Source organism: Lolium rigidum, chromosome 3 (genome assembly GCF_022539505.1).
Source record: "Lolium rigidum isolate FL_2022 chromosome 3, APGP_CSIRO_Lrig_0.1, whole genome shotgun sequence".
NCBI classification, from domain to species: Eukaryota; Viridiplantae; Streptophyta; class Magnoliopsida; order Poales; family Poaceae; genus Lolium; species Lolium rigidum.
Genome location: NC_061510.1, coordinates 285,610,119 through 285,624,052, shown reverse-complemented (window position 1 = coordinate 285,624,052; position 13,934 = coordinate 285,610,119). Strand labels below are relative to the sequence as shown.

General features: G+C 48.5%; 1 protein-coding gene across 2 annotated transcripts; it reads left to right on the top strand.

The window, feature by feature from the left end:
* The first annotated feature begins 222 nt into the window (after positions 1-222).
* LOC124703515 (disease resistance protein RGA5-like) lies at positions 223-7,725 on the top strand. 2 transcript variants are annotated; one of them, XM_047235727.1, is made up of 5 exons: positions 223-495; positions 622-1,494; positions 4,015-5,496; positions 5,892-6,239; positions 6,744-7,725. In XM_047235727.1, the coding sequence occupies exons 2-5, from the start codon at positions 635-637 to the stop codon at positions 7,546-7,548; spliced, it is 3,495 nt and encodes a 1,164-aa protein (XP_047091683.1). In that variant the 5' UTR covers positions 223-495; positions 622-634; the 3' UTR covers positions 7,549-7,725. The 2 variants fall into 2 exon arrangements, with proteins under 2 accessions (XP_047091683.1, XP_047091682.1); XM_047235726.1 differs by having other exon boundaries at positions 3,538-5,496.
* Positions 7,726-13,934: the final 6,209 nt, after the last annotated feature.

Sequence of the window (13,934 nt, the reverse complement as noted above, 5' to 3'; positions counted from 1 at the left end):
ATGGGGGTAATCAGCTAGTACAAGCACTAGCAGATAACACCATCTGTGTTTCCAATGCAGCTAGCATAGTGAGCCGGCTAGAATTTTTGTTTCTAGCCAAACCAGAACGATCCTCATGTTCACGATAGCCACCCAACGCACTCCGGAGTCCGGACTCGTCATTTTCCATGCGACGGAACGACGCGCACTTTCCAAATCACCTCGTATCTGACGGCCAACATCGGGGTCGTCGCCCGCGCGCGAGCGGCCAGCTGATGGGGATCATTCACCTTGGAAAATCAGCCATCAGCCGGCCGACGGGGATCTTTTTCTTTGAAAATTGCCTCTCTCGAAAATCTCCTCCCGGTCCTCTAATAACAACCTAATGCTCCTAAGAAATGAGGCGATGCTCTAGCTACCAAGCCTACGAACGCAATTCAGAGAAAAAGGAGGTCAAGAGTGTCACCTATGGCGATTCCAAGATCAGAGAAAATGGTGAGGATGCTGGCACTAGAGGTATTGGTCATTTTCCACAACCTTTGGTACAGAGTTTGTCTTGTTCTCATATTGTGGTGTCAATCTTTCAATCATCCGTTATCTTCCCCTCTCACACAACTTTGTTTCCTAAATTTTCATCTGCAGTGATTCTCTCGGGATGGCGACAGAGTTGAGTTCTTCCATGGTCGCTATGGATGCTCCGATGAGTTCCTCCCTGGGTGCCATGGGCCCTCTTCTCCGGAAGCTCGACTCACTACTGGCACCCGAGTACTACCGTCTACCACATCCACTGAAGGTCGGAATCGAGCTCCTCAAGGAAGATTTGCAAGATATAAACGCCGATCTCGTGGAGCAGTCAATGGCTGATTTCCCCAACAAGATGGCGAAATACTGGATGGATGAGGTGCGTGAACTTTCCTATGAAATCGAGGATTGCGTCGACAATATGATGGCGAGGCATAACGGCGCCGGTACCAAGGTCAGATCTGTCCACGGCCACAGAGTTCGTCGTGTAAAGATTGCTCCTCTTCCAAAGACGATGAAGCCTTGCACAAGGATTTCCAAGATCGCCCGATTTAGGACCCTAGTGCGCGAGGCGAGTCAAAGGCATGAAAGGTATCAACTCGATGGTTGTATCCCGAGTTCTAGCTATGCCTTCACTCATCAACCTTGGATTTCAACGCCCTGCCATGGATTGGCTTCCAACTACCTCGTTGGTATCGACGACTCCAAGATGAAGCTTATCCAATTGCTCACCAATGAAGCGGAGCACGAGCTCAAAGTGGTTCCAATTGTAGGACCTGCAGGGGTTGGCAAGACCACACTTGCTAAAGAACTATACCGTGATCTTGGAAGACACTATGAGTGCCGGGCTTTTGTGAGGGTGTCAAGGAAACCTGACATGATCAAGCTTTTTCTGGGCTTGCTCTCTCAAGTCGAGAGGCGCCAACGACATTCTGATGTCTGCACGGTGCAAGGCCTCATTGACATTCTCAGGGAGCATCTCCAAGATAAGAGGTAATTTATTCTGTGCAGAAAGCCAGAAAGTCTAACGATGTATAAAGCTTGCTGGACTTATTAGTTAGTATTACAGTAGTTCTAGCTTATCTCTTTTTTTTCGGTAAGGGATGATCCTAGCCTCTGCATCAATCGATGCATGCGGCCCTTTATTAAATTTATTAAAGGTCTGAGTTACAAAATTATTGCAATTCAGGGATCACTCAAAGTTTTCAGTGAACCAACCATCTAAAAGTAACAAAAACAAGATCTTCATGTGAGCCGCCTATCAGAACGCCAGCCGCACCAGCCGTAGAAATCCAGTGCTACCATCGCTAAGCGGTTGCACCCAATATCCATGTCCTGACGGACGTCCTTCGGCTGGAAAGACCACATATGGATCCAATAGGTAACCAAAGGAATAACCTGCAGAAAAGATGGGAAACTTTTATCTGTTAAAGATAAAATCAATGCGAATACTCCAGTCGCGTCCCCCAAAGGTTTTTGAAGGGCGCTAGACATTTAACTTCCGCTAGTCGCGCGCCCCAAAGGCCCTTTCTGCCCGACGCGACAAAATACGTTGTCCGGCACCCCGAGGTCGTCCCCGCTCCACAGAGGATGCTTCGGGCGCGCCGGAGAGAGCGCGAAACCGCGTCGCGAGTGGTGGGCCTGACGCGTCATTGACACGGAAGTCCAAAACCCGTCGCCAACCTCTAGTCAAGCGACGTTAATGGCCTCGCTGCTTTCCCAGGCGGCGCAGTGAAGCGTCTCTTCGCGCATGGCCGCGTGGCCATCCGAGCCGGCGTTTATTGCGGCCAATGTGCCCGCTGCCACTTTGCATACCGTCGTTATATAAAGAGCCGCCCCTCCTTTCTTCTTGTACCTTCCACATTCCATTCTCGCCGCGCCGCTCTTTGACAGCCGCCGCCTCCTTCCTTCCTCTCACCACCTTCCTTCTTCTCGCTAATGTCATCCCGCAAAAGCACGCTCGCCATGAACGGCTTCGTGTGCGGCAGCCTCACGGTGGCGCATGCGTGGACACTGTACCACGCGGGCTACCCTGTCCTGCCGGACATGCGCAGCGGTGGATGGAGGATGGCTGTCAACAGGATCGGTGTCCCGCCACCGCCGCCGGGCATGGAGCATTGGAGGGACGCGATCAGAGCCCAGCGCATACGCCTCAGCGCCGAGGAGCGTGCCGATCCCACACGGCCCCCACCGGCAACGACGACTGGTGGGCAGACTTCTTCTAGGCGCAGTACAACACCGACATGGCCATCACTGACGGCCTCGTCGGCAGGACCAACACGTGGAACAGGGAGGGGCGCCTCCGTTTCTAGGGAGTTCCCGGGAGCACCCTCTCGGACGTCATCGACGACATCCAAAACGGCGCCCCCAGGTTAGAAATGCCGCCTTCTCTGCCGCCATCTCCTCGGGCTCCCTGTGCTGGCAGCCGAGGAGGATGGGCTCGTCCTCCTCGCACTCGTCTTCTTTGGGACTGGCGCGGTCAGCGCCTTCCTCGCACTGCGCCACGCTGTACACCGTGCCGAAGCGCGAGGTGAAGGAGGAGCACGAGTACGCGCCGCCGCTCGCGATTCGGAGGTGCGGCAGCAGCGGCGGCGGAATCACCATCCGCGAACTAGCGCGGCAGGAGCAGTGTCGTGCGAGTACCCTCCTTGTTCCGAAGCCGGAGGTGAAAGAGGAGCAGGACCACTGTAGTAGCATAATGGCAATCACCATGTCCATCATCGACACTGGAATGCCACTCGTCAACCTCACCCACGACGGTGAAGCTGGGCCCAGCGGCGCGGCCCTTTATCCAAAAAAAAAAACACTATTCTATGATCCAATGCTACTACAGTGGTCGAAATTAAATCGACTCAACTTCGGAACAAGATACTACTAATAAGAATAATAGTAATAATTAATAGTAATGGGAATACAAGATGGAATCGAAATACCAATCATTCATAGTTTACAGTTTGGAACCTTCTGATTCAGTTCTGGAAACCATGTGAAACCTTTTAGTCTGACAAACCTGTTACACATAAAATCATTTGGCAGGTATATTATTGTCATTGATGATTTATGGGAAACATCAACATGGGATATTTTTAATGGTGCTTTTCCAGAGAGCAATAACTGCAGCAGAATAGTTGCAACAGTAGAAAATGTGGATGTAGCTTTGGAATGCTGTGGCAATCAATTGGATAATATATTAAAAATGAGACCTCTTGGCATCCAGGACTCTGGAAAATTGTTATTCAATAGAGGTTCCTGGTCTGAACCATGTCTCGATGTATTTATGATGGCCTTCTCTTGGGTTTTTGAAATTTGTGGTGGTTTGCCACTATCACTCATCACTGTAGCCAGTGTATTATCACGACAACCATACAACTCAGAACTGTTGTACCAAGTACAGAAATATTTATGCGCCATTTGGAATGTAAATCCTAGTTTGGAATATATGCAGAAAGAAATACTAAACCTTACTTTCATTAGTCTTCCTCATCACCTGAAGACCTGTCTTCTGTATCTTAGCGTTTACCCTGAGGGATACACAATTTGGAAGGTTGATTTGGTGAAGCAATGGATAGCTGAAGGTTTTATTAGTGCCACAGAAGGAAAAGACGCATATGAAGTTGCAGATAGCTCTTTTTATGAGCTTTTCAACATGGGGATGATCCAAACTATGCAAATTAACCACAAGGATAAGGTATTATCTTGCACAGTACACCACACTGTGCTTGATCTTATTACTCAGAAGGCCAAAGAACAAAATTTTGTCACTACAGTTACTTACTCTCAGACCATTACAGCTACCAAGGCCTATCGACTATCGTTACACTTCCCCAAATTCAAACTTGCAAAGGAACCAGCAGGTGCATTGTCAAATGTTCGATCAGTCGCATTCTTTGGACTTCTTAAGTGCATGCCTTCTATTGGGGAATTTAAGCTTCTCCGAGTTGTAAACCTTGAATTTCGGGGAAATCACGATGAGCACATAAGTTTCAACCTCTCTAGAATTTCCCAATTGCTTCAGCTGAGATATTTTAAGATCTCAAGTGATAATACTGTAGAATTACCAGGTCAGATGCAAGGGCTACAGTTCCTGGAGACGCTTGAGATAAATGCAAGGATATCTGCTGTACCATTGGATATTGTTCATCTCCCAAGCTTGTTGCATCTACGTCTTCGAGATGAGAAAATTCTACCTGATGGGATAGGATGCATCACATCTCTACGCACACTAGAGTATTTTGACCTGAGCAGTAACTCTGAAGACAGTGTACGGAGCCTTGGCGAGCTGACGAACCTCCAGGTTCTGCATCTTGTGTGTTCTTCAGCATCATCTGATGAACATCTGACAAGAAACCTGGTAGCTCTGGCCTATTCTCTTGGGAAACTTGGTAATCTGAAATATCTGGCACTGACTCCTGGGACTTTAAGCACAGCCGTATTGGTGGATGGCTCAGGCATTGCCGTCTTTCCTCCTGCCTTTCTTCAGAGACTTGAGTTGTTGCCGCCCATTTGCATCTTCTCCAGACTTCCGGTGTGGATTGGGCATCTCCGCAAACTCTGTAATTTGAAAGTTGTTGTTAGAGAATTACTGACGAAGGACATTGACATGCTCACCGGATTGCCTGCTCTCACTATTCTCTCATTATATGTCCGGAAACCCACTGCAGAAGTTATTGTATTTAACCGTGCGGCATTCCAAGTTCTGGAGTGTTTCAAATTCCGGTGTGGTGTACTACGCCTTGTCTTTCAGGAAGAAGCATTACCTAATCTTCAGATACTGAAGATAGGATTCAATGCCCACCGAGGAGAGCACTTTGGCCATATGCTTACTGGAGTTGAACACCTGTTAAGCCTGAAAGTGATCGATGCACGAATTGGGGAAAGTGCTGGTGCACAGGATTCAGACAAGAGGGCTGCAGAATCTGCACTCAAAAACTCCATTAGCAAGCATCTAATGTCTCCTAGCTTCAATCTACAAATGGTCGATTATGTTGATGAAGAGTAAGTGCATTTCTTAACACCATTTAGTTCGGAAGAATAATGAATTGTCCTCGCTACTGCTTTTGCTGAGCTAACATGAGACACATTGTCAAGTTTATATGCAGGCTTCATTGATTGAATCACTGCAATTCTATTAAATCATACCTAATTTGTCTGAAAAGTGGTAGTATGTGTGGTCCTGCAGAATGTAATCAGGATTCTTCAATTAACCTCATGATACGTAAACTGTGTTTGAAAAATCGATATATTGCAGAGCCAATTCACCATGTGCCGCAATATGGCAATCTTAATTCTGCCTTCAGCTATTATTTAATATTTATAGAGTTCCTTGTCTCCTTTCCCTGGAACGATTTATCTACTGTCTTTAATGGAAGATATAATTCTTATGTTGTCAGGATTCCAGAACTTACGGATCCACCAGCAAGCTCCTCACAGGCCTTCATGCCAGATAGTGAAGTTAGTACATCCGGATTAATCAGCCCAAGAAAGCGTAAAGAGGATACTGAATACTGTCAATACCCAGGATGTGTGAAAACAGCAAGAGGGGTTTCTGCGCATTGTATATCCCATGGTGCTGCAGAGGGGTTTCCCATGGTGTTGCAGACTGATGAACAAATTGGGGCAGACGCTGGTGCAGGGGAATCAGACAGACGGGCTGCAGGATCTGTGTTCAAGGACACCATTAGCAAGGATCCAAGGTCTCTTAGCTTCAACATTGAAATGGATGATTGTGCTGAGAAAGAGTAAGTGCTTTTTCCCCACCAATAACATTCTTAAGTTTCTGAAAATAATTACTCCCTCCGATCCATAGTAAGTGTCGGGGTTTTAGTTCAAATTTGTCCCGACACTTATTATGGATCAGAGGGAGTACTTGTTCTTTCTATCTTTCTGACTTACTATAATGGAGCAACATTATGAAAAAAAAAAACTAATTTGACATCCACATTGTCAAGTTTAACGCCATAGTTCAATAATCCAACATCTACAACTCTGCAACTTAACTTTTTTTTTTTTTTGGAAAATTGGTTCTTTGCTAGCATCATATTGAATTTAATCTCAAGATGATGCATAACAGGAATCAGTCTGAAGAGGCATAAACTAAATAGTTGACCCCATCTATAATAATAAATGAAGTGCATAGCAAACTGTCTAATGAGTTATTACGTTCACCGTGCGTGTATCTACTACTACTTGTTACGAATTATGTCAAGATTAGTAATGCAAGATGAATGTTCTACTGTTGCCAGGATTCCCGAAATAGGCTCCGCACTTAGCCTGATGTCAAGTAGTGATCTTTGTCGTACACATGGTGGTGCAAAGAGGTGTACTGTCTCTGGTTGCAGCAAGAGTGCTCGTGGTGGGACTGATTTTTGCGTTGCTCATGGTGGTGATCCCCGCTGCAGTCATGAAGGTTGTTCACGTGCCGCCCGTGGAAGGTGGTCTGACCTATGCGTCAGGCATGGACGTGGACATCATCGTTGTCAGTTTGGGGAATGCACAGGTAGTGCGGAGGGAAGCTCGATATTCTGCAAGGCACATGCTGGTGGGAAGAAGTGTGCTGTTTCCGGTTGCACCGACAGTAGTGCTACTAGAGGGTGGACAGACTACTGCGCTGCCCATGGAGGCGGCAGGGGTTGCAAGTTTATGAACTGCACAAGGAATGCTGCAGGGCGGACAGACTACTGTGCTACCCATGGAGACCTCAATAGTAGATGCAAGTTTGCGAGCTGCATGAGAAGTGCGGATTGCGGCACTGATTTCTGCGCGGAACATGCTAAACCTAAGCGCTGCACATGGGGCGTGCTGGCGGTCATTACTGGTGGCGAGTATCATCAGTGCGATAGATTAGTCGAGAGCGAGAAACATCTCTGTGCAGCTCACGGTGCTGAAATCCAAGGCCACTATGGTTTTGGTGGTGGTGCATCGGACCCTGTTTTAGGGCATCAGTTTGCATCAGATGTCAGACCCGACGAGATAGTAGACGCTGCCGAACCCAAGGGAGATCAAGAAACCAAGACGACGAAGACGTTCATCGAGGACGAAGCTTGTTGAAGGAGGAAACTTTTACACATCATCGTCCACCAGCGATAATGTGAACTTTTTTTTATCCATGGTGAATTGGAGATGGAGCGATTCCCATGCGGGGTCCAGGGATCTACCTGCAAAGGTAAGCCATGTTCGTGGAGCCATGCGGGCTCGAGCTCTGGTCTTGGTGCGCTGCATCTTCAAGTTTCAGAAGGTTTATTGAACATGTGAATGTACGCATGGCCAGATATCCTAAAAGGGTCATTTTATGATGGCGAGCCTGTTGCGCGAGCTGCAGGAAATCTTTATTAGTATTTTTTACCTTATAGAATTTATGCAGGTTCTGAACCTGTAGCGTTGGTTATTGTCGTATAAGAGATGGTGAACAACGTTGGGACTGTAAGCTGAGAACAACATGAAACACATATTGTCATAATTTGGTTTTTCTTTTACAAAGCTTGGATTTAACATAAATCGAAAATGTTGACCAAAGTTTGACTCTTTTGATCGTTTTTAAAAATACAGGACCTTAAGTAAGTTCGTATCGACTATACATTTATCCAACATAATTTCAGATGATTTGCTTGATTACAATCCTTATATAAATTTTGGGGTTCCGATTCAGCTTTGATTCGATTTTGACAGAACATAAGAAATTGAGGAATTAAAATCCTATTGTTGGAATTTTTCACGAAAATACAAAAGCCTTGTGTTTCGATGTATTAATAAGAAGGACCAACATCACACCATCATGCAACTCAACCCAGGAAAGCTAATCTAAGCAAATAGTTGGTGAAGACCCCAAACCCCCATGTCCGTCCAGGTGTCACTCAACCCTGATGTCCTCGAACAGGGAAGCCACCGAGTGACGAGACTGCAGGGTTCCTATGCTTATATATTCCCTATTTATGAAACTGCCCTGGCCACACTCATAACAACAGCTGTAAATAAGACACAGTTTTTTGACACTGCCGCAAACCCAGCCATAACGAGGCTATAGGGAGAAACAGAAAAGACAAATACTATGTGAATAGTGCCATTTTGTGCTTTTGTCTTTATGTGACACTATTCATGTTGGATTTCTCTTTTTTATTTCTCTAAGGGTGTTTCGAATTTGGTGATACAAATTACAGGACATGAAACACACATCTTGTGAACATGTAAAATTTTGTTTCCGATTTTTTTGACACTTAGAATTCAAATTTTGAAGAATGGTATCATGGTATCAAATAAGGTGTGGTATCACTAGATATGTTCTCGAGGGCTATATATTGTTGCTGCATATGCTGCGGTGCACCACCTTTGGAGAATTGGAGGATCCACCTTACGAGGAAGGGCCACAAGCACGGGGAGGTAGGGTAGGCTCCTCATCATCCGAGGAATATGCTTCTTTTTCAGTGGGTCAATATTCAAAAAAACAAATAAGGTGGCATGCAAGAAAAATGTACAATTAGATGACAACTAATCAAAAAATTGTAGTCAAATGGTACACGAGTGTCTCTGTGTTGAACTCGTCAATAATTTCATCCGTTGGGAGCCCCATGACATTCTCTTTCTAAATGTATAGTAATAAGCAATGTTTTAGAAGTCCATCTTCCATTTCATGTCAAACCCTTGCTTTAACCAGGTTTAGTGTCGAAAGGCTTGCTATGTTGTTGCGGTCGAGACAGGCAAAGTAAGGACAAGCCGGATCAGCCTGCAAGAAAGATAATCCAAGATGCTCCAGCATGCCTAATTTTCTTCTTATAAAACGGATCAATGGTCTTCATATTATTTTTAGCCATGATTATCCTACACATATTAATCACCAGAAAGTTAAGAAGATGGATTTTTATATGTGATTCTATCCTATTTAGGAATGGAGAGCCAATCACCCAAAAAAAAAACTAGATCCACATATTTATACTCCAAATTAGGAGGCAAGGTTGTAAGATCTTCTCTTTGTACCTTTTGCAAGCTCGTGTTTGTGAACTGCGAAGGAAATGATAGGATCTTCTGTAAGCATCTGTGGTGCATTTTAATTAGTGTGTATGTATTTGAGAGATGGACTGTCCTTGCGTATTCGATGGTACTTCGGTGAGGGGAGCCAAACGGAGGGGAGAGAGAGGGAGGAGCCAAGGGAGGAGCCATAGGGCGAGGAGTCACCGGGTCAGGGTCACACGAGTTACACAGTTTTAGACCTCACAACAACGGCGAAATCCTATGTGCTGCTATAATTCACTATAAAGCTACCAATGCACGATTATAATGAAAGGTGTTGTTGTTGTTATCACCAGGATTTGACCGCGATCAGGAGGTGGGCCGCGATCAAGATGGGCTTGGAAGATTACATATGAAAGATCTATGAAGCGGCCTCGCACGGAGAATTTGGGCTAGTTAGCCCGTGTATCTTAGTATAATAGATTGTGTATCGATTTAGAAGTTAGAGTTTATCTCGTGCACGGTTTAGTGCACGTCCACATTAGAAAGTCCCCTGGACTATAAATATGTACCTAGGGTTTATGGAATAAACAACAACTCACGTTCAACCCCAAAAACAAACCAATCTCGGCGCATCGCCAACTCCTTCGTCTCGAGGGTTTCTATCGGGTAAGCGACATGCTGCCTAGATCGCATCTTGCGATCTAGGCAGCACAAGCCACGTTGTTCATGCGTTGCTCGTACTGAAGCGTTTTTGATGGCGAGCAACGTAGTTATCATTAGATGTGTTAGGGTTAGCATTGTTCTTCGTTTAAGCATGCTTACGTAGTGCAACCCGTGCATATCTAGCCGCCCTCACGCCTATCTCAGGTGTGGGGGCGGCACCCGCTTGATCATTATTTAGTAGATCTGATCCGTTACGATTGCTCCTTGTTCTACAAGGATTAGTTTAATATCTCGCAATAGTTAGGCCTTACAAAGGGGGAGGATCCGGTGGCACGTAGGGTGGCGTTCGCAAGTCCTAAACGGGATGTTCCTAGGATCAACTTCATGTTGGTTTTTTGGCCTTGTTTAGGATCGGCTTACGAGCACCGTGCGTGGCCGCAAGGCCCAACCTGGAGTAGGATGATCCGATTATGCGGTGAAAACCCTAAATCGTCGTAGATCTCATTAGCTTCATCTTGATCAAGCGGGACCACCAAGTATTCGTGCACCCCGTACGGATCATGGGTGGATCGGCTCTTTGAGCCGATTCACGGAGATAACACTGAGAGCCGATCGAGGCTCGTATTTAACGTTTACATGTATGCCCTGCGGGAAACTAAGCGAGGCATCCTCATCACCTTCACGACCGGGTATAGGTCGGGTGGCACGCCCTTGCACTTCGCAACGCCGCGTGTGACCGAGAAGAGCATTGCGGGCCGTCGCTCGGAGGGGTCTCGGCCAGCCGCAACTCTAGGCTCTTCCCGGCTCTACGGTGTTGACAAGGCCGCTGCCCGCCGGTGGGTTTTGGCAGTCAACACATTACAGCACGCCGGTGGGACAATCGTCTACATCAACCACATCGCCATCTACATCCGAGATGGCGGACGGCACGCCTGATCACCTACGGGGATGCTGCACGACGACCTCAAGAAGCAATACAACGAGATCAAGGCTACCCTCGAAGCCGACCTCATCGGCTCTTTTCGGAGAACCCGTTCCGGTGGCATCGGATGGAAGGGGTTCTCACCGCAGGTGCGCTCGATGGGATAGACCTCTCTACCCCGTCGGAGGAACGCACCGAGTGCAGCGGCGAGGAGATCAACTACACGGTGGCTCACTCACTACATCGCCACTGCGAGAACTTGGTCAACGTGTTGGAGCGTGTCGCTCGCGCGTGATCCAAGAGATCATGAGCCACCGGTACTCGCCGTCGGGACCAGCTCTCGGGACTCATCAAGGAGAGTTGCCATTCCGGTCCCGTCCACCGCTGCCATATGCGTTGGCAGCACCTGCTGAAGTGCCGACTACACCGGCATTCCTCGTCTACGAGGATTGGTGGCGACCCTAGTGACTACCGAGTTCTTAATGGAGGCGCCTAAGGAGATCCCTCATGGATACGCGTGCATGTACATGCCGGATTGTGGTGGCTGGGCACTCACAAACCAGGCCACAACATCGGGGACTCCGGCGAAGACAAGAGGAACGTCGGCGACGAGCGGACGTGGCTAACTAAATACGCCACGCCGACGAAACTCCCGAGCCCAGCTCTGCGAGAGGGCTCGGAGCTGGAAAAGCAAACATGGCAGGCCAAGTACGCCACCCCGGCGAATCTTCGAGTGCAACTCCTACGGCCAGCACGGCGGATCGGATCGGTACCATGCCGAGAGACCGGTTCGGCATGATGCCGAAAAGAAGGAGCGATCGGCTATTCCAAGCCGTACCACGACGATTACGAGATGATCCCGCTGCCACCTAAATATCGGCTCCACGACTTCTCCAAATTCGGTGGATCGGATGGCTCCGGCTCCATCGAGCACATCAGCCGATATTTGGCTCAACTAGGACCGGCTTCGGTGTCGGATCAGCTACGCGTGAGGCTCTTTTCACGGTCCCTCACGGGATCGGCTTTTGGATGGTACACCTCTTTGCCGGCAAACTCCATCCAGTCTTGGAAGCAATTGGAAGAACAGTTCCATATGCAATACCATTCAGAAGCTTCCGAGTACGGCATTGCCGATCTAGCACAACTACGTCGAAGCGCGGGGAAACGGTGACGGAGTACATCCGGCGCTTCGAAATCTTAGGAACCGATGTTATTCGGTTCGTATAAGCTGAAAAGGAAGCGATCGAGTTGGCGGTAGCGAGGCCTTGCAACACAGCTCAAGGACATGGCCTCCCAAGCAGATTATCCCTCGGCCGGCGCACATGGTTCAGAAACTATCGGCATATGAACAGCGCCACCCCGACACTGTACCGAGACAAGTTCAAGCGTGCAGTAGTTATGGTCGATACGAGAGGAAGATGAAGTGCTGCGGGAGGCCAAGAGATAGCGGTGGCTGAGTGGACTCGGGGGGAACCCCTGTGGCACTGCAAATGGGTAAAGCCACCGGGGCCGCCCGGGGGATTTGATTTTGACATAACCAAGACGGAACAAATCTTCGACCTCCTGCTCAAGGAGAAACGAGTTGACGATTCACGAAGGTCTCAAGTTCCCCACGGCGAAGGAGCTAAACGGAAAGCCGTACTGCAAGTTCCACAACTCGCTTTCCCATGCCACCAACGACTGCCGGGTGTGGCGTCGGCACATCCAAGCGGCGATAGAGAAGGGGCGGCTAATTTTCAACCGAGTACGCCATGAAGGTCGACACCCAACCCTTCCCCGCCGTTAATATGGTGGAAATCACCTACCCCGAAGGTTGCCGGCCGGGTCCCTCGTTCGGCATCAACATGGTAGGACACTGGAAACCACTGCGGCAAAGATGGAGATGAGGGCAGCTGCTCTCATAGCAAGGATACGAGAGGAGGCCGCTCCACGCGATCGGCTCCGTCATGATGGCAAGCGCTATGTCACGAGAGGGAGAGGTGAAGAATATAAGATATCGGCGACCCCTCTGCGATCACCTCCTCAACAAATATGTGAGTCGGTATGACCAACGCCGACGGTCCAATTACGATGATAGAGGAGATCGTCGGCTAGAGAAGCCGAGAAGATATCGTCGGCGAGGATCGCGATGAGGAGGAGCACGAGCGGCTGTGCCACGGAAGCATCAAGGGAGCAAGATGACAACGCCGAGGCATTGGGACTGCCCCTTCTTCGGACAACTTGCTGGGATTCGGGAATGAGCCGATTGCCCACAATCGGCAATTGCCCGAGAATGCAATCGGAAAAGAAGGAGGCAGCCAACGTGTCCGTGTTCGAGCGCCTAGGGCCTCTCCCGCCACAAAGCAAACGCGCTGAGTCACCTCGTTGGGCAGATCTTGAGGATTCGGAAGACGAGGGAGAAGTGGAAGAAGATAGGTACCACCGGCCAAGGTGGTGCCACGACGGACTCAGCCGTTCCCAAAAGCGCGGGGTTCAGCGATTGCGCGGCCTAGAGGAAGCCGAGAGGTTGTACACGCATACGCTAAGGAAGGCACGGCCTGATGCGGCTGCAAAGGTTCGGCGAACCCTGGATGAAGAGGGTCGTCCACGGAAAATGGAGTGGCGCCCTAAACGGAGGAAAGCCGATGATGAGACATCGGCTGGCACAAACATGGTACTCGTCTTGCCGACGGAGCGTAGCGCTCCACGACTCTACGGAGCACTCAAGGTGGACGACGGCAAGCGCATCAAGTCGAGAGGTTGGGTTGGTTTTATCCGGCCTGACCAAGTAGCAAGATCAAACCAATGAGCAAACCAGGAGAGGCTGATCCTTGTGATCGGCCCCAAAAAACTTATGAAGGGAACTTACAAAACCTTCAACGAGCAAGCAGCGTGGAGGCCGATTCCAGCAAGCGGCCAAAATTAT

Coding starts and splice junctions, on each gene's coding strand:
- LOC124703515 (XM_047235726.1), top strand. CDS start 635: ATGGCGACAGAGTTGAGTTCTTCCATGGTCGCTATGGATGCTCCGATG. Junction 1,495..3,537: donor GAGCATCTCCAAGATAAGAG/GTAATTTATTCT, acceptor ATCATTTGGCAG/GTATATTATTGTCATTGATG. Junction 5,497..5,891: donor GTCGATTATGTTGATGAAGA/GTAAGTGCATTT, acceptor TTATGTTGTCAG/GATTCCAGAACTTACGGATC.